At 39.9% G+C, this 22755-nt stretch overlaps 1 protein-coding gene and 2 pseudogenes across 6 annotated transcripts in view; 2 read left to right on the top strand and 1 right to left on the bottom strand.

The window, feature by feature from the left end:
- Positions 1–22755, top strand: part of B4GALNT2 (beta-1,4-N-acetyl-galactosaminyltransferase 2) — a 52307-nt gene that overhangs the window by 20676 nt on the left and 8876 nt on the right. For 5 of the 6 annotated variants that reach the window (XM_016158495.2, XM_016158497.2, XM_016158494.2 and 2 more), the window contains exons 2-7: positions 8358–8555; positions 9106–9237; positions 16186–16292; positions 17471–17508; positions 19931–20111; positions 21168–21254. In XM_016158495.2, the coding sequence (XP_016013981.1) occupies positions 8383–8555; positions 9106–9237; positions 16186–16292; positions 17471–17508; positions 19931–20111; positions 21168–21254 (718 nt within the window). In that variant the 5' untranslated portion in view covers positions 8358–8382. Of the gene's footprint in view, positions 1–1960; positions 3692–8357; positions 8556–9105; positions 9238–16185; positions 16293–17470; positions 17509–19930; positions 20112–21167; positions 21255–22755 lie in introns of those variants that run through there. The other variant, XM_016158492.2, reaches the window with a different exon arrangement.
- On the top strand, positions 335–453 carry LOC118604794 (annotated as a pseudogene).
- On the bottom strand, positions 19343–19461 carry LOC118604126 (annotated as a pseudogene).

The following is a 22755-nucleotide window of genomic DNA, read 5'->3' as shown; positions in this document are numbered from 1 at the left end:
TCTTTTTTCAATGACATAATTTTCTGAAAACAAGTCTTCTACCTTTTTGGTTAATTTGATTCCCAGGTATTTTATAGGTTTTGATGCAATCATAAATGAGATTGTTTTCTTAATTTCTCTTTCTGAAAGTTCATCAGAATACCATTTAATCTGGCTAAGGTTCTGTCAATTTTGTTTATCCTTTCAAAGAACCTGCTCTTGATTTCTTAATCATTTGAATTTTTTCTAGATTCTATTTCATTTATTTCCACTCTGATCTTTATTATTTCCTTCCTTCTGTTCACTTTGGGCTTTGTTTGCTGTTCTTTTTCTAGTTCTTTTAATTGTAAGGTTAGTCTATGGCTATGCTCCCCTGAACAAGCCCAATCCCATCTGATCTCAGAAGCTAAGCAGGGTTGGGCCTGGTTAGTACTTGGATGGGAGACCACTTAGGAAGGCCAGATGCTGTGGGCGTAAAAAATAAAAAAATAAGGGATTGTAAGCTGACAAGTTCCTTGCAATCTGCGAAGTCAACCCAAGGTTGCCTCGCCTAAAAAATAAAAAATAAAAATAAATTTAAAAATAATAATAATTGTAAGGTTAGATTGTTTATTCTAGCTTTTTTTTGTTTCTGAAGGTAGGACTGTATTGCTATGAATTTCCCTCTGAGGATTGTTTTCGCTGTGTCCTATAAATTTCGAGTTGTTGTGTTTTCATTTTCATTTGTTTCTAGGTATCTTTTGATTTCTTCCTTGATCTCATTAATAACCCATTCATTGTTTGGTAGTATATTATTTAGCCTCCATGTGTTTGTGTATTTTCTGTTTTTTTTTTTTCTTGTAGTTAATATCTATTTTCATACCATTGTGATCAGAGAAGACAGTTGATATGATTAAATCTTCTTAAATTTATTGAGATTTGATTGTGTCCTAACATGTGGTCTATCCTTGAAAATGTTTCATGTGCACTTGAGAAGAATTTATATTTTGCTGCTTTGGGGTAAAATGCTCTGAAAATATCTATTAAGTCCACCTGTTCTAGTGTATCTTTTAGGCCCATTGTTTCCTTGTTGGTTCTTTGCCTGGAAGATTTGTCCATTGGTGCCAATGGGGTGTTAAAGTCTCCTAATATGAGTACATTACTATTTATCTCTCCTTTTATGTCAGTCAATAATTGCTTTATGTACGTAAATGCTCCTATGTTGAATGTGCATAAGTAAAGGGATTTATCCATCCCTTTATTATTATTTAATGCTCTTTTTATCTCTTATTATCGCCTTTGTTTTAAAGTCTATTTTATCTGATGTAAGTATTGCTACCCCAACTTTTTTTTCATTTCTATTTGCGTGAAATATCTTTTTCTAGCCCTTTAGTTTCAGTGGATCTCTGCAAGAGATCCACTTCAAATCAAACGATACTCACAGACAGAATCTCATGCATGGGTCTTGTTTTCTTATCTATTCGATTACCCTATGTCTTTTGATTGGAGCATTTAATCCATTTACACTTAAAGTGATTACTGATAGGTATATTGTTATTGCCATTTTGTTATTCATATTTATTATTTCTATTTTCTTTTTTACCCCTTCTCTTTTTATAGAAAACCCTTTAACATTTCTTGTAACATTTCTTGGTGATGAATTCCTTAAACTTTTTCATGTCTGGGAAGCTCTTATCTCACCTTCCATTTTAATCAAAAGCCTTGCTGGGTAGAGTATCCATGATTGTAGATTCTTGTTTTTCATAACTTTGAATATTTCTTACCATTCTCTTCAGGCCTGCAAAATTTCCATTAAAGTCAGCAGACATTCTTATGAAGGTACCCTTGTAAGTAACCAGTTTCCTTTCTCTTGCTGCTTTTTAACATTCTCTGTTTGTCTTTTTTCTTTTTGTTGTTCTGATTGGGTGTATTCAGCTACCTTGTCTTCCGATTCGCTGATTTGATCTTCTGCTTTGTCCAATCTCCTGTTGAATCCTTCTAGTGTATTCTTCAGTTCAGTTATTGTATTCCTCATTTCTATCTGGTTCTTTTTTATGGATTCTATGTCATTTTTTATGCTGTTGAGGTTCATTGTACTCATCCATTCTCCCATAAGTTCCTTGAGCATCCTTATAACCGTTATTCTGAATTTTGTCTTTGGTAGGTTGCTTGCCTCCATTTCATTTAACCTGTTTTCTGGAGTTTTCTCCTGTTGTTTCATTTGTGGCATGTTTCTTTGGTTTCTCATTTTATTAGCCTCTCTGTGTTTCTTTCTATGTGTCAGGAATATTTGTTTTGTCTCTATGCTTTGGCCAAATGGCCTAATATGGATGGTGTCCTGTGTGGACCGTGGTGCATTCTCCCTGATCCTTTATGATGGGAGCTCTGGATGTCACCTTTGTGTGGGTTATGTGTGATCTTCTGTTGTCACCAAGCCTCTATTGTTGTTAGTAGATCAGTGGGTGAGATTAACGTTCAGGCTGACTAATTGTGGGAATTGGCTGTACCCTCAGGGTAAGAGTTGTTGTGTGGGGGCTGACCCCACTGAGTGATATTTTCCCTAGCAGGCTTTTGTACTTGTTGCAGCCACCCTTTGTGTGTACCACGAATGGATCTAGTCAGTAGTTGTTCTGTTGTGATCTGATGCCAACTTCCAGATGCGTTGGTTTTGTGGCCCCTTGGGAGGGGCTCCCCTGTAGGCCAAGGTCAGTGCTGCTTTTGATTGCTCAGGGCTACCCGGTGAGAACTACAAAGTGATATGCTGATGGTTGTTGCCTATGCTGGATCTATAGGTAAATGGAAGAGACAACGCTGTAGGCAGCTCTCAGTTATCCCCTGTCCCTGACCTATGGCAGTTTAGCAGAGGGACTAGTGCTCCTCAAAGCCTGACACTGCCTATCAGTTGCCTGTAAGTTTCTGAAACTGGATGAGCCTCTGGGTGATATGCATTTTGGGTGGCACAGGGACCCTGGGAGCCTCCTGGATCTAGTGAGTAAATCTCCCCCTGCCACTGCGGTGTCAGTTTATGTGCCCACACTGTCTCTATGGCTCGCTGTGCAAGTTTCCACTTGCAGCAAGGTCAACTGCTGCCCGCCCTGGGCCTAAATGTGCTACCCCAGAGCATGGGCAGCTGCCTATCAATGTGCAGTGGGCACTTTGTGTACGCGATGAGGCAGGAACTCAGAGAGCCAAAGTTCGTTGTCTGTGTGGATTAGGAGATCCGGGAAGAGGAAGGGCAGGACTGTGGCAGTTTATTGTCAGTGGGCCACCAGCAAAAATTTATAGATAGGAAGGGGTGAGTTCTCAGAGAAACAATAGCAGTCAGATTAATACAGCATCCATCTGGCTGTAAATTTGGTAACTGTTGGGAGTTCCCACAGAAGACTCAGATGACAGCAAGACCAGCTGTGGTCTGGGACTAGCCCACCTTTCCCCCATATTCAACCAAGTTCATGCTGGCAGCAGTGATCTGCCTGACCCTATCTCTGAAATGCTGCTCACAGCACTGGCCGCTGTTGCTGGGATTAAAAATTCTGTTCTCAGCGATGGCCCCGCTGTGAATACTTGGCCCTGAATCACTCTGAGCAGGGCTTGGAAGCTATCCAGCAATACCTGCCCCGGGCAGTCGGCAGGTTAGGCCGGTGGGCTGGGACTCTGTGCCAGAGAGCTGCTCGATGAGACCAGGACACCCTTCTCCTTCAGGAGAGCCTCTGCAGCTTCGCTCTCCCTCCAGGTGATCTTCCACCACCCGAGGGTCGGGGGTCGGGGGAGGTCCAGCCAGATTCGGGACTTTGCCCCTTCGATCAACTTTGATGTGGCTCCTTTATATTATTAGGTGTAGATGTTGGACTTCAGGTGATTCTCCACATTGATTATTTTATAATTTGGTTGTAATTTCCATGTGGTCCTGCGAGGAGACAAATCCTGCTTTTATCTAGTCTGCCATCTTCCTGCTCTCTGGAAACTCACTTTTTAAGAGAAGTTAGCAAGAAAAGGAAAATAATCACACTTCAAACAAAAATAATAGTGGTAAGCAACTTCCAAGGTATAAAAACATTATAAGACATTCAGAAACTTTATGATTAAATATAGTTTTAGCTGCAAAACAAAGCATCACTACCTTCTAAAAAGGATATATTCTACATGTTTTGCATAATACAAAGGCAACATTTTACTAAATATGCTTAATAGCCTTATTCTTTTCCAGGCCCTTCCTGTAAAGTTATATCCCAAATGCAAACATTCAATTTACTGTAAGACTTTTTAATCTGAAGACATTAAAGATGTGCTTCTCTACAATGTAGATTTTCAAAATGGAGGTTTTCTATTACAGCACAAAATGAGATTTCTAGAAAGACAAAAAATTACTGTAAGATTTGGTTAAAATTCAACAAAAATCCAGCAGTTGCCTCAAACTGGTACAAATATGGGAGATTTAACATAAAATTAGAAGGCAAATAACCATATAGGCCCTTCTTTCAACATTGACAATGACTGAAGGGATAAACCATAGAAGATCTAGGGTGTTCACAGTCACTGGGATTTTAATTCTACATGATATTTAAAATATACAAGTATTGAGCTGGGTATTTTGGTAATTTAATCTCTAAATTTCTTATATGTTAATAAGATTCTGGCATGAGAATAGATTCAAGGAAGACTTACAACTCAAACTGCATGATTTCAGGAAATTCAATAGTACAAATGAGAGGCACATTTTAAATGCTGAATAGCAAGGATCTTTTGCTAGGACTAGGAGACTAGGCTCCTGGGGGCCACCTTAATAGTCTGTCTGCCACATAGGTCCACATTTTTTTTTCTTAAGTTTCTGCTCCCTGCACATTCTATCTTTTTTTGTTGTTAAATTGAATTAGATCTCTTTTCATTATGTTTGTTGGCTTATAAAAAACTGGGTAGTAGTGTAGTATTTGAAAGTGTGATCTGGTTTTGAATCCTGCATCCATCACTAACCAAGCAATTTACTTTTCCTCTTTAAGCTTCAGCCAATGCATCTGTTAACTGGGTGGAGTAATAGAACCTCATTATATTGTGAGAACTAAATGAGATAATGTACACATAGCTCTTGGCAGAGGGTTAGGCATAGTAAGTGGTAATTAGATGACAAGAATAATAATTATTTATTAAAATATTTTCCTGTTTTTGATGACTATAAATAAAGCTGCTATTTTTTTTTAGTTAAACAAATATATTTATTTCATAACTAGCTACCCTACTAAAATCTTACTATTTCCAATGGCTTCTCATTTAATACATTTTAGTTTTCCAAGTATGCAATTATTTCATCTGTAAATAATTATGCTTCTTATTCCCCTTTTTTGTTATATATCTTTTTATTCCATAAACTGATCTTACTGCATTGATTAGTGCTTTATGACAATGTTAAATAATAGTAGTGGATATTTTTATTTTGTTTCTGTCTAAAATGAAATTTTCCAGTGTTTCACTGTTAAACATAAAGATGGCTTTTGATTTGAAATATAAATCTTTTGCTTTGTTAAGAAAGTTATCCACCTCTTCTTATTTAGCTTGAGGAATTTCTATTTAATTGTTTATAAATCCCAAAGTCGCATTTTTAAAATTATCAAACTAAAGCAAACGTAAAAAGAATGTTACCATGAATACTCATGTACTCTTCACCTAGATCCAACAGTAAATATTTTAGCACATTTGTTTTATCTTCCTCTCATTCAAATGGCCAAACCATTTAAAAGGGAAGTTCCAGACATCTTTTTTTTTTTTTTTCTTGGCGAGGCAACCCTTGGTGGACCTCACAGATTGCAAGGAACTTGTCAGCTTACATTCCCTTATTTTTTTATTTTTATTTTGTACACCTCCAGCACCTGGTCTTCCTAGGCGGTCTTCCATCCAAATACTAACCAGGCCCGACCCTGCTTAGCTTCCATCGGGCTTGTTCAGGGAAACATGACTGCAGAAAGAAGGTCCAGACATCTTAACACTTCACTCCTAAATAGTTCAGTGTACTTCTAAGAATAACAACATTCTCCTGTATAATCACAATATAATCATCTCACCTAAAAAAATTAATAATTCCCTAACATAATCTAACATTCAGCCTGTGTTCAAATACTCACAATTGTCCTCCAAATGTCTTTTGTAACTGTTTTGGGGACAATGATCCCATAAAAGTCACACAGTGCTTCGGTGGTTAGATCTGCTTAGTCTCTTTAAACGAGCAAAAGCAGTCCCCATCTCCATGTCCCCACTTCGTTTTCTTTTCATAACATTGTCTTTTTGAAAATTCCAAGTCAGTAGGCTTGTAGAGTGTCTCATATCCTGACGTGTCTGTTCTTGACGGTGTTTTCCAGTTTGCTTATCTTTCCCCATTTGTTTCCTATAAACTGGAAGTTAGATCTTGAGATCTTATTACATTTTGGTTAAACATTTTTGGCATTAACACTAAGTAAATGATTGTGTGCTTCATAACGTACCACATCAGTGGGAACATTTTGTCAGGTTGTCTCACTATTAGTGATGCTAAGTATGGTCACTTGGTTAAGGTAGTGACCACCTGATCATTCCATAGTAAAGGCTGAGTTTTTAAAAAGTGTGCTCATAATTATTAGTGTGGCGTCATTTCTTCTAGGTCCTTTCTTAAATAAGGGATGTTTAACAAATTAAAAATAGATGTTGGATTTTATGGCATGCTTTTAAAATCATCTGTCAATACAATTGTATTGATTTTTCTCATGGTATAAATTTTTAGTTGGTGAAATGTATTAATAAATTGCATAACATTGAATCATTCTTGCATTCCAAGAAAAACTCCATTTGTTAGTGGGGAATTGTTCATTTAAGATACCATTGTGTTCTAGTCACTAGCATTTATTTAACATATTTATAGTGTTATTCGTAAGTACCTATAAACCAGGCTGGAACTGTTCACTTGTGAAACATGGATTTGGGGCTTTGTTGAAAGGGAGAGGCCACAGGGCTTTGACAGCTTCCTCAGTTTTTTGTTTTGTTTTGTTTTGTTTTACCACTTTACAGGTCTTTTTAAGTCATTTTTGTATTTCCAGAAAGTTGTCTCTTTGTTCTAGGTATTCAAGATCTAGGCTTCTCTTTAGGTCTCTCGCCTTCTTTTCACTCTTTTCTTTTCTTTTCCCCTTTCTTCTCAGTTCAGGGGACCGAGATAAGCTGATCAATATCTCTGGTTCCCAATTCCTAGGAAGAAATTCTGGCTGATTGGCCCAATTCAGACAAAATGTTCACCTTTGGTTTAATCGACCATGGCCAGGGGGTACCATGTAATATAAATTAGGCTGGTGAGTGTCACTTCTGTGGGTCAGAAGAAAAGTCTCAGAGAAAGGTTATAAAATAGGTAGCTATCCCCAAATATATTTACTCAGTGCTCAGATTTAGTAATTATACCATTTTAGGTTTTTTTCTAACTCACCACTTTCTGTTTGCACTGTAATTAAGTTCTTATTTCTGCATTTCTGATATTCATTTTGTTGTCTTTTTTTTTTCGAACTTCTTACTTGATTGCTTAAGTTTTTTTTTTGTTTTGTCTTGTGATTAGAAATTTGTATGTAAAGCTTCAACTTTTTCTCTCAGTATGGTTTTAGTGTGTTCCATAGTTTTGGTATGTAGTGTCTGTTATCTTTATATTCCTGTTCTTCTTTTGTCTTTGACTCAAGAGTTGCTTTGGAAAGCTTTTTAAAAATTCCACATTGTCGGGGGAGGGAGTTTATTAGCAGGTTACTAATTGTACTGTCAGAGTACATGGTCTAATCTGAAAGGTTTTTATTACAGTTTTCTTTGTGTCCAAGTATGTGGCCAATTTTTGTAAATGTTCTAAGAGCTCTTTCACAGAATATGAATTCTGTCATTTAGTTGCTTTGCTGTTTTATGTTTTTGAGACTTGACCTGTTAAAGATGAAGATGTGAGAATGTTAGAACCTATGACTATTTTTGTATTTTGAATCCTTCTCCTTTTCTATCTTGCCATTCTTTGCCTTGTGCACTTTTGTGCTATTATTTTAGTGGATAAAATTCATGACCACTTCATCTGTTTTGTGGATCGTGCATTTGATCTTTATAAGTGATCCTATATGTCTTATTTAATAATTTTTTTTGCCTTGAATTCAACCATGTTGACATTAATATTACAAATTTTATTCTTTTTTTCTCAGAATATTTCTGCCCATTCTTTTATTTGTGATATTTCTGAGTCTCTTTGTTGTGACTTGATTCTTTTTTATTTATCAGAAGTCAGTTTTGGTAAATAGTATAAGACAGAAGTTTAACTTACATTTTTTCTTCAAGTTATGTCCCCATACATATTACATAATCAAGTCATTTAATACATAATCAAGAGAAAAAGTTTTAATGGAATTTGCTTTTTCGTGCCCCAACAGCTCTAGATTTCTGTGGCTCTGCAAGATGTCCATCTTTATCTTAGGACCTGCCATGATTTTGTTTATGTTCAGAAGTATATACCTTTATGACACATTCAACCACAAACCAGACCTCCCTCGTCCTGCTCCAGTTGTCCAGATGCCAAAGCTTCTATCTGAAGAACGTCTCAGGAACCTCTTTACCTATGATGGGATCTGGTGAGATATCACATGTTCTCTCTCTTTGAACTTGGCCTGACATCTCTCATGCTCCTCTCTGCCCATTTTACAGATGGTTCCCTATCTTCTTGAACCTGTGCTGGCTGCTAAAGTGATTCTAAACTTAAGACCAGAAAAGGGCTTGGTCTTTAGGGCACAGTCTCTGTTCTCTACAGCTCCCAGCTAAGTCCATTAAAACTTTGGTGGGTCCGTTTAATGAAAACTACAGGAACGATACTGCCTTTCTGTCCTTCTGGCCTCCTCTTCTGGTGGGGCTGAGATGCCACTGGCATTCCTGTGACTCTCAGGTGTAAAGAAGTTTGGTGCAGGGGATAATTCAAGAGAGAGGGATCTTCGTCCCACCCCTCTTCCCTCCCATCCCCGTGTCTCTGACAGGAGCCACCGCTGGGATTCCAGAGTCTCAACCCAACTAACACAGCAGGGATGGGAAAGGAGAAACTCAGAATGACACACTGGATTAGGCCTCAGGCTCCTTCTCACCACCGGCCCACCCACCCCATAATGTTCACGGTTCTTTTGCTTGTTTTAGGCTGTTCCCGAAAAATGAGTGCAAATGTGAAACCAAACATCAGGCCTACAACTTTCAGGATGCCTATGACCGGAAAGACCTCCCTGCAGTGAAAGCGAGGAGACAGGCTGAATTTGAACACTTTCAGAGGAGGTGATGTAGACCATGAGGACTCTTGGGTCTTGTGGAAGAGCAAAAGCTTTCTTCTGTGTCCTGAGGGTGTGGGTTTGAAGAGAGAAGGAAGGATCTCCCACCTTTGCAGTGTCCCTGGGAGAAACTGTTAGGAATGGACTAAGGAAAGAGAATCGAGGGAATAAGCCTTAAATGAAGATTTACAAAATTTCACATGTATAAAACATTTTATAACCAAAAAAGTGCGAAGGGATGAAGACGATACGAAACGTTAGTGTGGTGTTGGTGGCACAGCCTCCCCCACCCAGACCATTACAGCAGGTGACTTTGTAGTCTCGCCAAGTTGCACTATCTCATGCATTTATTTATATTGCGGATGTACCGTCCTCCTGCTGCGTGCAAGGCCCGGAGTGAAACACTCGGGGTGTATTGACCAGGATTGTTGGCTGAAAAGAGCAGAAATTGATTCCGGCTGTCATATATATTAAAAGGGAATTTGTGGGAGGGATGGTGGAACCTCACCAAATCCGTAGGTGGTTGGATGACCAGGCTGAGAAATCAAAGTCTAAGGAAACACAGAAGGGCTGGGCAGGCCCTTCCTCCTCCTCCTAACCCTCCTCCTCTTCTTTAGCATTTATGAGCTACAGTGGAAGGCATGTTATAATTAAAAAAATATATATATTAGCACTGTGATTAAGGACTTGAACCTTGGAACAGGCTGGATGTCCAGTTACTTAACCTCATAGTACTTCAGTATCTTCTACGAAAAATAGAGATACTTACTTAATAGGCTTATTGTAAAGTGAATTGTATTAATATACATAGAACTAGTAACTCAAAAAGGGTCTGACATATAGAAGCATTGCAAAAATATTGCCTATTATTCTAGTTGTGGTTTATTATTAATATCATCATTTTTGCAGTTCTTCACAGTCAATACAAAATACATTAAGAAATACATAAATCACCTAAATATTAGATCGTTATAAGTGCTGTATGGAGATGTAAATTAAAATATTGTGGTAGAATGCTACTTGATGACATAAAATTTTATGGATGATGAAGGAAGTTGACTTTGAACTCTGATTTGGATATCAAGCAGGAATTCACCATAGTCTCCCATAACAAAGCATTCCAAAAGGAAGAGTTAATGCAGTACCCAAAGTCAGGGTGGGTCTCTCCTAATGGAAGCATGACAAGAAAGCAGGCCATGGCTCTTGGAGCCTAGTACATCAGGCGAAGGCTGGTGGTATGTGAGCCCAGAGAGAAGCCAGGCCAGTCAGGACGGCATTATAAGCCAGGAGGAGGCATGTGTATTTTGCTTTCTGGGTAATGCAAAGAACCGAACAGTTTTAAAAAGTGGCAAATTACTTATTATCTGAGATACTTTTATAAAATACCACTCTGGCTTTTCAGTAGAGAATAAATTGTATGGAAGTTATAGGGAAGGCAGGGAGACCTGTTGAGTAGTCAGGTGGAAGGTATATGTTCGTTCTGCTGAAACAGTTACCTTCTGTGCCTTTATGATGAGCAGTCCCCAGGTCACCATCTAAGCACTCAGTTGACTGAGCCTAAGTCATGATTCAAGAAAGAGAAAGGGTGAGTTGGGCCCCTTTAGTTTTGATCTGGGGAATCAGCCACTACTCCCCAAACTACATACAAATGGAAGACTCCCAGAAGAAAGACAGGGGACTACTTAGGTGATTCCAGCATGGATATGAACCCTAGTCCCATCTGGCTGTGTAAGGAGTACTAGGGCTCAATAGTTAACGGTGCTGCTAAGGGAGGTAGATGGGAGCATTCAGGTCCCACACTTTCCATGTCCCATCTGGGTGACATTGGGCAAGCTGCTTATCTTCCTCTGTAAAAGGCAATAATTATAGTCCCTAGAGTTGTTGTGAGCATGAGTTGATACATGGAAGGGTTTAAAACTGTATCAGGTTTTTAAACTCAATGAAATTATAGTAGAGGAGGTCAGCAAAGTATATAAATAACCATAATTCGATGTGATAAGCTCTCACGCCAAGCAGAACCTGGTGGCTCTGTGTTCCCATAATCCCCTCTGTCTGCCTTCCGCCAGCACAGTTCCTACTCTTTGTCTCCTGGTCTCTCTTCACCACTATTTGTGAGTTTCCTGTAGTTTGGGACTCTAGGCACCTGGCACAGTGTAAAGGTCAACAAGGGTCTATGGAATAAGTAGACGGTGTGAGGGGAAACACTGGCACATTTATGTAAGATTATGGCTCTGTCTGTCCTGGTAGTATGGGGAATGCTGAGAGAAGGAAGTCATGGATGTCTCTAGCAGGGAATGCCTCAGGTGTGCAAACTGTAGGAGGTGCATGGTGGGGAAAAGAGAACATGAGATTGGAGATGGTGAGATAGGGTGGGTGACTATTGGGAAGAAGTACTAATCTGAGGAGAAGGAATTATAAACAGGAACTGACTCTAAACAGAGAAGGCCAAGTTGCTGGCCATGTCCTCACCTGTTCCTCCCTCACCTGTGGTTATCTCTACCTCTCTTAGTATGATACCTGGCAATTCAGGTATGGTATTATATAAACACTGTATGGTTTTGTGTAAATGAAAACAAATGGCTCATTAATAAAAATCTATGTGAACCATGTCTCATGCAAGTAAGGAAGTAGATGGGCTGGGAGACACCCAGTTCCTACCAGTGCCTCAAATTTCTCGAATAGCTGATGAAACACACTGGATATCTGCTTTGAGCAAGGCATCAAATTAGATACAAAGAGAAATCTGAACTAGATGCTGCTCTCGATGAGCTTACAATATAATAGAGGGTACAGTCAGTGCACCCTCCCCCAGAGTCATGTCCAGTCCCGCCCATCACAGCTTTCATGGGTCGCCATAATTAGAGCGCCCGAACCCTGTGTTGAATGAATGTGGGAAGTCTGTGGCCCATAGAATATAGTCAGCAAATTGGGTAGGACTCAAGAGCTCAAGGTTATAATAGCACTCAGAGTGAGTGATGCAGATCTTAAGAGAGAGAGCAGTTTCCAGCTCTGAGAATTAAAAAGAAACAATCAAGAAGGCGACATTCAGAGCTGGCCTCATCTCTGTTACTGAACAAGAGTCTAGTACTCTGGTTGTTGGGGTCTAGGTCTCGGTTCTCCCCCTCCCAGGAATGGGGCTTTGTTTTCTTTTTGTCCCCAGTTTAGCACAGGGCCTGGCAGTCAAGAAGTGAATAAATAACAAGGCATGAAGTGACAGGTGACTCTGGTCAGAGTTCTGGGTGTGGCTCATTTACTGAGAAAATAGAAGCGAGGTACTGAAAATTTGTACAGTATACTACCATTTGCATTTTTAAAAAGTGGAGTGAATATTTGTGTGTGTGTGTGTGTGTGTGTGTGTAGGTGTGTTTGTATATGTTGGGGGAGAGGTATGAACAGTAGTGGTAAATGTTTAATAACAAGTTTTTGAAGCTTTTGACAGTGGTTTTCAGTGTTTGCCAATTTCTGTGGTTTAAAAATCAATCACACAAGGGGACTGATTTCAAACTACCGACACAACATCAGTGCATACAGAGTTGGGCAGACAGACGTACACAGTCCGTCACCATCACATAATATCTCCACCATACGGGTACGATAGATGTAAATAACCTCAAGAGCAGAGATACTTGTAAAATGTAAAACAATGAGAAAGTGATGAGTTCTGAGTGTTTATTACCGTTTCTCCCTGTTATATTATATTTAATTTTAAGTATATATAATTTAAATTTTATTGATGGCTGTGTGTAACATCTGGCTTGCAAAATTCCTGAAAATTCAACAATTGGCTTTCCCATGCCATTACAAGTCAGCTCCAGCACATTACAAATTATATCTATATCTATCTATCAATCGATCGATCAATATCGATATAGATATCTCCCATGTAAGGGAGGAAAAATAATTTCCATTCTAGTCAAGCTCTTCTGGGTAGTCTAACAGTCAAATTAATAAAATTGACATGAGACTAGAGTAACAGGAGTAAAACCAATTTAATATGTGCGCAGAAGAGAATCATAATGTGATGCTCAGATTTGAAGATGAAGCTCAAAGAAATGTTCAAACCAAGCACCATTTTATACTTTTTCGACAAAGAAAAAATAAATTTGTGAGAAATTGACAGGAGAAAGAAGGTTAGTGCTCATCAGAAAGGACTCTAAGCAAGATTTGGGCTTGGGTAGTAAAACAGGAAGGGAGTTACAAGGTTTGCTTATACAGACTGTTTGGATTTGAGCGGTTTAGTGATAGGGATGTCTTGCAGGTGGGGGGCTGAGGTCGGGGAAGGACACATTTTGTTGTGGCGCGATCAAATCTAAGACCCGCAGAGCCAACTGAGATGAATTGTGAGCCTTCGGCCGGTGACTGACTCTACCAGGCAGGGTTAGAGGAGATCAGTCCTGAACTCCCAAAAGAGGCAGTTTATAAAGCCTAGAACCATGCCCTGGTTAACATTAAACAAGGATAACAAGCAAGCAGATTACAGAATCAGAAATTGCCCATTAGCATATCTTTGAGCAGATTACCACACCCTGGTTAATGTCAAACAAGTAAGCAGATTACAGAAGCAGAGTAAATCCTTAATGCTGATTTACTGGAAAATTTTCCACCCTTAACACTTTATATGAGAGATTTATTTCCTGAATTCAGGGATAGTCAAGATGCCCTTCTGGTACTGGTTACTTGTCAAGGAACTTTAATTCGAAGCAGTCATACCCTACTCTACCAGATTGACAATCACTGCCTTTTATTAATTTCCAGAGCTCGTTGCTCTATAGGCCTTCCCAAAGCCTAGCTAAGCATTGTGTCTTGATACTTCTATCTAATTGGTGGCTTCTGAAGACAGAACTGTAGTTCTCCCATCAGCCCAAGGGCTCTGTAAGAACTAAACCGTCCTCCATCAGACTGAAATGTTCATGCATACAGATTCTATGTCTCCTCCTTTACGCTGGGTGCTCCCAGAGCTGGGACTTCGGTCAAAGAGATCAGATATAGTAAGTAACCCAGAATCTTTGGGTCCTTGGCAAATGTCCCATAACCTATACCCCTCTCTCTGGGTGTACAATGGAGATGCTTCATAAGTTACATGCTTCCTGCTCTGTGAAGGAATCCAGCAAGACCTCATTTGGAGATCGCATCTATTATTCTCTGCTAGAGAGAGCATGTCTGATGTGGGAAGGCATGATCTAGGGATCCACCCAGGACTCCCAAGACCTCTGTGTGCACTTAAGGTTATTAGTGGAGCTTTGATACTAGATAAGATTTCTAATTCATGGGAGTCTGATTGGTCAATCTGATCCTATGTGTTAGCTCCATATCCTACGTCACTTAAAAAGTAGTACATGGATAATGCTACTTTTCAAAAAAGGTCATCTCGAACCAACCCCCTCAACCCCATTCTCTTTACTTCCTTATATGATGTGCTCCCTTGCCAACCCAGATGAGGAATCTGCCATTATGAGTTTGGTATATGTTATTCACACTATTTCTTATATTATGACACACAGAGATGAACACAGATAGAGAGTCACACACATGTTTATGTGTGTAAATGTCCATATCAACATATACTGTTGGGGTTTTGTGTGTTGTTTTTAATGTAATTGGTACATAAGAACGAATTACTCTGCAATTTGCTTTTTCATTAAATGTTTTAAGAGCTATCTATACATCTTGTTCATTCCTTTTAATTACTATACAGTTATGAATATGAATACACTTAAGTTTTATTAAGCCATTCCCCTATTGAAAGATATTAGATTAAAAACTTTTTATTATTTCATTTATATAATTTAAATTAGCATATTACATCGTATTTAGATTGTTTTTATTCCATTGTGTATAAGGACGTTCATTTCAAACAATGCTGAAATGAACCCCCTTATGCATGTATTATTATTTACACATGCAAGTGTTTCTCCCCTTACCAAGCACCTGAACTGCTCCATCATAGGATATACTCGTTGCTACTTTTAATAAATAATGCCAAATTGCCCTCGAGAAGGCCTATATTAATTCACACCTTCATTAAGAGTGAGTAAGCACCGTACCTTACATACCCCCTACTTTCCCCCCACTTACTTCACACTCACTAACAAAATTTTAAACTTTAATGAAAAGGTATTTGTTTTTTCAAGTTGTTTTTCCCTGGTTAATATTGAAGCTAAGTGTGTTTCGTCTGTTTATTAGCTATTTGTATTTCCTCTTCCGTCAATTGTCTATTTATGTCCTTTTTTATATTATGTCTTTTTTAATATTCTCACAAATATTCACTACAGTAGTCTAATCTCTCTTCCAGGTGATCTAAGTGATATCCTTGGTTTAACTGGATTCCCGGAGACTACATTTCAACTACGTTACCTTAGTCCCTCAAAGAACCAGTCTTGCTGGATTGTGTTATGCATTCACTTGTCCCTGACTGAAGGTTGCTACAACAACAAAATCATCTGAAAATCATCACTGTGTTTGCTTTAAAAAATATTGAGACAATAACCACTCACATAAAAAGTTGCTTGTGATATATTTTAATTTTTAGTTCAGTCAGTGCCAGGAAAACTTTTACTTCTCTTTAGGAGTTGATCTGATTTTCTCTTTTAATAAAAAGACCAGAGTTTTGATTGGCAATCATTTTATACCCTGGCTACCAGGAAGTTCACATGCGAATTTGACGTTTGGCTGGCTCTTGCAGCTGGGTTGGCCCATATGGTCTGATTATTTTGTTTCTTCTTTTCTGCTGGTCATCCTTTTTTATTTTTTATGTATTTTATTGTAAACTGCCGCAATTCCTTTGTGGAATTAGAGGCTGGAAATAAGGGAGGGGGAGAGAATGGAGGCGAGATGGGAACGATCTACTTTCCATTTCTCCCCATTGGCAGCACAAGGCTCTGGGCGCAGGCACTCCTTTAAGAACTAACCAGGGACAGATGTCAGGACAGTTGCTAAGGATTCTGTTTCCTTACAGAGAAGGGCTTCCCCGCCCACCGCCCCTGCTGGCTGCTCCCAACCTCCCCTTTGGGTATCCGGTTCATGGGGTGGAGGTGATGCCCCTGCACACAGTTCCCATCCCAGGTAGGTACATCCCCATCCTGAGAGAACCTGGGCACCTTTCTTCTTCCTTCTTAAGCAAACGGGGGGGGGGGGCAGCGGGAAGCGGAAGGGAACAATCATTCATCGGCTACCTGCTGTGGGCTCAGTACAAGCAAGAAGCTTAACATGATTTCATTTAATATTAGTGTCACTGTTTCCACCACTGGGGGTCACTTTTTGAAACCGTGACCTCCCTGGGACTGTGAGGTAACACAGAAGAGGACAAAAATCTATGCGCCTCAAAGAATCTTAGCATCATGGGAGCAGGCAAAGCATGAGCCCATCTCCAGGGAGTGGAATATTCATATTAATTAAAACTCCTTTCCATGAGGGAATTTTACACACTCCTCTAGTTCAGCATCACAGTCCTATGAGGAAAATATTGTTTTGCCAGTTTCACAGATGAGTTTATTAAGTTATCTATGGCCATGTAGGGAGGATATGTTTGAATTAGAACTTGAATTAGTCATATTATAAGAACAGAGATAGATGCTAAAGTAAATACATACATCTGGGGTTAATTGTTAGTGTTTTTGAATAGAAATTTAAAAAATGATGTGCCACTTTGGATGATTCTGTTTTTTCTTTTTCTTTTTTTTTTAATTGTGATTAAGTACACATAACAAAATTGACCATTTTAACCATTTTAAGTGTGCAGTTCTGTTGCATTAAGTATATTCACATTGGTTTACAACTATCACCACATTCATCTCCAGAATTTTTTCATTTTCCCAGCTGGAACTCTCTACTTATATAACATTAACCACACCCTGGCAACCACCATTCTACTTTCTGTCTTGATGAATTTGACTACTCTAGGTTCTTCATACAATGATGATTCATTATTTGCCCATTGCTTCCTTCTCTTCAGTAACAGAAATACCTGGTAGAGACTGCATTAATTTGCAGCACCCAACTAAATTTGAATGTGGACATCAGAGGTTTTAGAACTGTTGGGGTTTAAGAAGGACGATGGAAAGCATCAAACAGAACCCCTGGGAGAGGGGAATGTGTCAGCATACACCCTAAGTAGGAGGTGACACTTGAAGGGACTTTGGAAGGATGTGGAGTTAGCCAAAAAGGTGCAAGCCTCCAAGAGCCCTTGGAATTCTCTCAGATGTTTGTTTGTCTTTTTTTGTCCTTTTTCCTGTGTCCTCCAGGTCTCAAGTTTGATGGACCAGATGCCCCCATTTATAAGGCAAGAGTCCCTTTTCCAGCCTCTTTGTGCACTTGGTATCCTGTCCTCAGGTCACTACCTGTGCCCCCTTCCACCCGTGGTGGCTGGTCTCAGATTTTGACGGAGCCCCCATCCAGATTAAATATCAGACATGAGTCTGAGGTGGGAGGAGGGAGAAGGGTGCATATAGAAGGCACAATTTTTCCAGCCACGGGAGTGGCTTGAGTTCCAGGGAGGATTTCGAAGACCACATCAAAGCCCTAGGCCACCACAGACTCTGCTACTTCTGCTAAAAGAAGCAGGTGCTGCCACAGCCATGGCTCCTGCATTGTGTTGCCTCTGTCAGGATTAGCGCCACCGAGATGGATTGTCTGTGCCCTTCCCCGCTTAACATAGCTCCAAATCAAGTTCTTCTGTAAGTATATCTGACCAGTGGGATGGAACTCCCATCCATCCAGACCCTAACTAAAAAGGAATCTGGGAAATGTAGTTTTGGTTTTCTCACCTCTGCATGCAAAACAGAGGTGAGAATGGGTGATGAGTGAGCAAATCTGCAATACTACTGTTCTCTGGAGGCCTTCTCTGTCCACACACCCAGCGAAGGCCCCAGCATCCGCCTCTGTCACTTGCTCAGTACTCCGTTATCTTCATATATAGCACTTATCTGTACCTGAATTACTTTATATGCATCATTATATGTTTATTGCCTCTCTTCCCCAACAGGCTATAAACATCTTAAAGGCCAGGAGTTTGTCTTAGTCACAACTCTTTTCCCAATGCCTGTAGTTTGGATTTCAGAAAATGTCCATTGACTGACTAAAGTGTTTTCAGCAGGAGTGACATAATCCAGTCTACTTTTCATAAAGATAACTGACTGTTGCAGAAGACCAGATGGCCAGATAAGAGAGTAGCGTTTAGGGAGTAGCAACAAAGATGGAGAGAGGTAGACCAATTCCAGCTACGTTTTGAAGGTGGATCTGACAGGACTCGCTAACAGATTAGCTGTAGGTGTGAGGGAAAGCAGGACAACGATGACTTCCATTTGGGGACTTGAGTAGTTGAGTGGACGAAGGTGCCATTCATGAGGCAAGCAGAACCAGGCAGAGGGTGAAAAACAGGTTTATATAGAAAAATCAATAGTTCAGTTTGTTGCCGAGCGAAAAGAGATTTGTTTGCCAGCATGCATCAAGGCCAAAAGAGATGCAAATAGGAGTGCGGCAAAGAAAGTAAAGGTTTATTTAAGTAAATGGCACCAAGCCTGGAGACGCAGGTGAGCTAGTGCTCAAAGACCTGGCTCACCAATGGAGTATAGGTTACAGATTGTATAGGGCAAAATCACAAGACACTGTGAGTTGGGGGTTCGTGGTTGTGTTGGGAGCTGATTGGTTGGAGGTGAAATAAGGGTAATGAATCATTTCTTCAAGTCCCAAGGACAATTCTGAGCCTTTTCTAGAGTTCCTCTGTCCGGTTTCACGGAAAAGTAGCCAGGGGGTCGTTCCATCTTAGGGCTCAGGAGCTGAAACATAACTTAGGTCAAAATATTAGCCTGCCAGAGGTCAAGACCGTGTGACTATTAGTCAGATCTGGATCACTGTCTTCTGCTGCCATGGGGGTCATTGATTATCCAGGGGAGAGGCTAGGTCTCCAATGGGGGGGCGGAGAGAGAGAGAGATGATTTCTAGAGCTAAGATTTAAAGCTAAACATAATCAAAGTCATAAGGACTCCGGTTTCAAGTATTAAAGATCAGTTTGAGTTACTTGTGAAACTTCCTAGCAGGACAACCACTCAGGCAGCTGGATCTCAGAAAGAAATGAGCTGCAGACATACATTTATTATCATCATTATTATTATTTATGCCTACAGCACCTGCTCTTCCTAGGTGACCTCCCCTCCAAGTATGAAGCAGGCCCAACCCTACTTAGTTTCCGAGATCAGACGGGATCAAGCTTGTTCGGGGTGGCATGGCCGTTGACCATGGACTGTGGCTCCACTGGGGTGGGAACCCAGGACCTTCTGTGTGTAAAGCAGACGTGCTAACCGCTACACTATGGAACCACATCCCAGATATACATTTTAAAACCATAAGCATATGGATGATATTTAAAGCCATTGGGAATGGACGAATTCCTCTACCAAAAGGTGCAGATCCAAGTCCTCGAAAACTCCACTTGGAGTTTGGATAGAGGAGAAGGAAGCATTGGCAATCAAAAGGAGCAGTCAGTGGGAATAAGAATAAATCTAGAAGAATGGTGTCCTGCAAGCCAAGGGATAAGAAGATAGGAGAAATGGCCCTGATGCACCAGGCCCCAGGGCTGGAGCCGTGACACCATGCAGAGCCAGACCTTAGCTTTCAGGGGCACCCTAATATGCTCTGCCCCCTGCTGGCCATTCTGGGTATGTGCCTGTCTTTGCATTCAATGTCTTTCTACTCACCCAACCTAGGTCATCCTGACCGCTTCTCTGGGGACGCTGAACACCCTCGTTGACATCTCAGAGAGTGTGGTATGGGGCAGAGGCCAGAAGCAGCTGACTATTTCAACCCATGACCAGAAGCTTTTGAACTTTATCCTCCAGCACATTACCTACACCAGCACAGTGTACCAGCACCACAGGGTGGACATGGGTGAGAACCTGTCCTTAGATGGAAAATGCTTATGGAGCCAAAAAGTGCTACCTGGCCCTCTCGAAGTCTTCCTTATGCAGGAAGCCTGCCTGCATTTAAGAGTCTTCTCTTGTTCCTGTTTCTAAGCTTAGACACCTAACTTCCAAATTACTGTACCCAATACTATCCCCACATTGTCATTGACCCTGTAGAAATGACTGAAGGAAAGGATAGGTGAAATGCTTTCTCTTTTCTTTGTGAAGACAGATCATTATGCAGCACAGCTGGAAATCATTCGATTCTGCTTTCTGTCTTCTGCAGCTCTCAAAACTGAAGATTTCATTTGTGGCAGAGGACAGAGCCAGTTTGTATATCCGTTTATTGTCCTGGGCAATAACAGGAAAGAGGAATGTGGGAAACCTCCTAGTCCCAAGGGCAATGGCTTTGTCTCTGCCTTCCCAACCAATCTCCCACCTCAACCCTAGGAATTCTTGGGAGAACAATTCTTGCCACCCTCAGGGCAGCCTCGCTTTCTTTTTGGATGAATTAAAGTCACCCCTTTCTCTTTGGACTAGCTACGCAGGATGCATTCCCAGGACACCAATAAAAAGAAATGAAACAGGACAGATTACGCATGACCACAAACTAAAGAGCGAGTTTTTTCTACCTTCAGGTTTTCAAACATTTCCTTTCACAAAATGACCCTGAGAGGTAAAATAGGGCAGGTTTTGTATTCCGGGTTTTGTAGTTGGAGAAGATTAAGTGCTTTGCCCAAGGCATTTCGGATAATAAATGGCAGTCAAACTTAGTCTAAACCCTCTGATTCTGTGCCAACTCTACCCTAGCAGATTCTCACAGGACAAGAAATGAGTTTAAGAGGCATTCAGCAGGTTGCCCCAGGAACACACAGCGAGTCAGGAGCCAGAATGTCATGTAGTCTATGGGGTCCTCAATTTCACCCCAGCTAGGACATTCTCTATCAAACTTTTACCCCACTATCGCCTGGGCTTCCCCGGGGCAGCATGGAGAGTGGCCAAGACACTGTGCTGCCCACCCTGACCTTATTTCTTCCTCCAGTGAGTTTGGAGTTCAAGTCCTCAGTGGCCAAGTTTCCAGTAACCGTCCGCCATCCTGTCATACCCAAGTTATACGACCCTGGATCAGGTAAAGCCCTTGTCCTTATAAATGGTGGGACCTTGTAGAGCTGTTAGTAAAATTCAGATCTCTTCTGAGATGGAGGAGAAGAATTGATCAAAATAACAACTCTACAAACAAGCTTGGTTTTCAGGTAAACAATTCTAGAACATACTGCTCTAATAATGCTTAGTTATATTTAACTTATTATGTGGTTGAGTTTATATTTTAAAAAACCTAGTAAACTGTAATATTTTAATAATTAATAATAATAAAAAACAGAGTGGTACTAGAGCATGAATAGATATATTAATGAAATAAATTGGAAATCCAGAAATAGACATGTTGGAATTTTACCATGTTTTAAAAGTAACTTTTCAAATTAAGGGGGGAAAAGATAGATTATTCAAGAAATCATGTGGGAAAACTGTGTAGCTATGTGAAAGATAAAACATTGAATCTATTTCATACCTCTTACCAAGAGAAGTTCCAAATAGATCATATATCTAATTTTTTATGTAGTAGGAAAAAATGGATTTAAAAAATAACCCTAGAGTATTAGGTATTTCTAAATACAACACAAAACCCAGAAGCCATAAAGAAAAGACTAAAAATATAAAATACATAAAATTTTAAGTGTTTTTATGGCAGAAACCCACCAGAAGCAAAGTTACATGACAAAGCACAAGTTGGGAAAAACCATCTTTGACACACATTAGAGTCAAAGGTTTAATTTTACTGAGAGCATCTGTGAATCAATAAGGAAAGAATAACCTAATTAGCCAGTGGAAAATGCACAAGTCACAAAAAATTAGATTTGACAATACTTTTGCCATTAAAATAGATGCTCAGGATCACACTAAGAAAATTGCCATCGAAAACACCATTCAAATCAACAAATATTGGACAAAGATTGGGGAAACGGGCGCTCTTATAACCTGCTGGTGGGAATGTAAACTGGCACATTTCAGGTGGCAACTGGCAATATGTATGAATATTTTAAATGTGTACACCCTTTGGGCCAGCGATTCCACTTCTAAAAATTATCCTACAGATACCTGCGTCTGTGTGAAATGATATTTGCTCGAGGTTATTTATGGCAGCATTGTTTGCAATGGAAAAAAACTTGAAAAGTGGGATGCACTGGTTAACTCAAGTGTGGTCCATCCACATAACGAAGAGTCGTGTAGTGGCATTCAGAAGGAGGAAGGAGGGACCAGGAAGGTTAGGGGTTTTAAATTCTGATACAAAATGCTTTCTAAGATGTAAGCAAGGTACAGAAGAGAGTGAAGAGTAAGTTACCGTTTATGTAAAAGAAAAAGAAGAAAGAAAGAATGTATGTACATAATTGCTTGATTATGGGCAAATCAACAAGAAATTGGTAATATTGGCTGCTTCCTGGGGGAAAACCAAATAGTTGGGGAACAGGGATGGGAAAAAGCATTTTCATGGTATTGTTTTCTATATATTTAAAATTTGGAACCACTTGACATTTAAAAAAATATATTACCTACATATTCAAAACATAATT

The sequence above is a fragment of the Rousettus aegyptiacus genome, unplaced genomic scaffold (assembly GCF_014176215.1).
Source record: "Rousettus aegyptiacus isolate mRouAeg1 unplaced genomic scaffold, mRouAeg1.p scaffold_m13_p_6, whole genome shotgun sequence".
NCBI lineage: Eukaryota > Metazoa > Chordata > Mammalia > Chiroptera > Pteropodidae > Rousettus > Rousettus aegyptiacus.
This window is presented reverse-complemented; position numbering and strand designations above follow the sequence as displayed.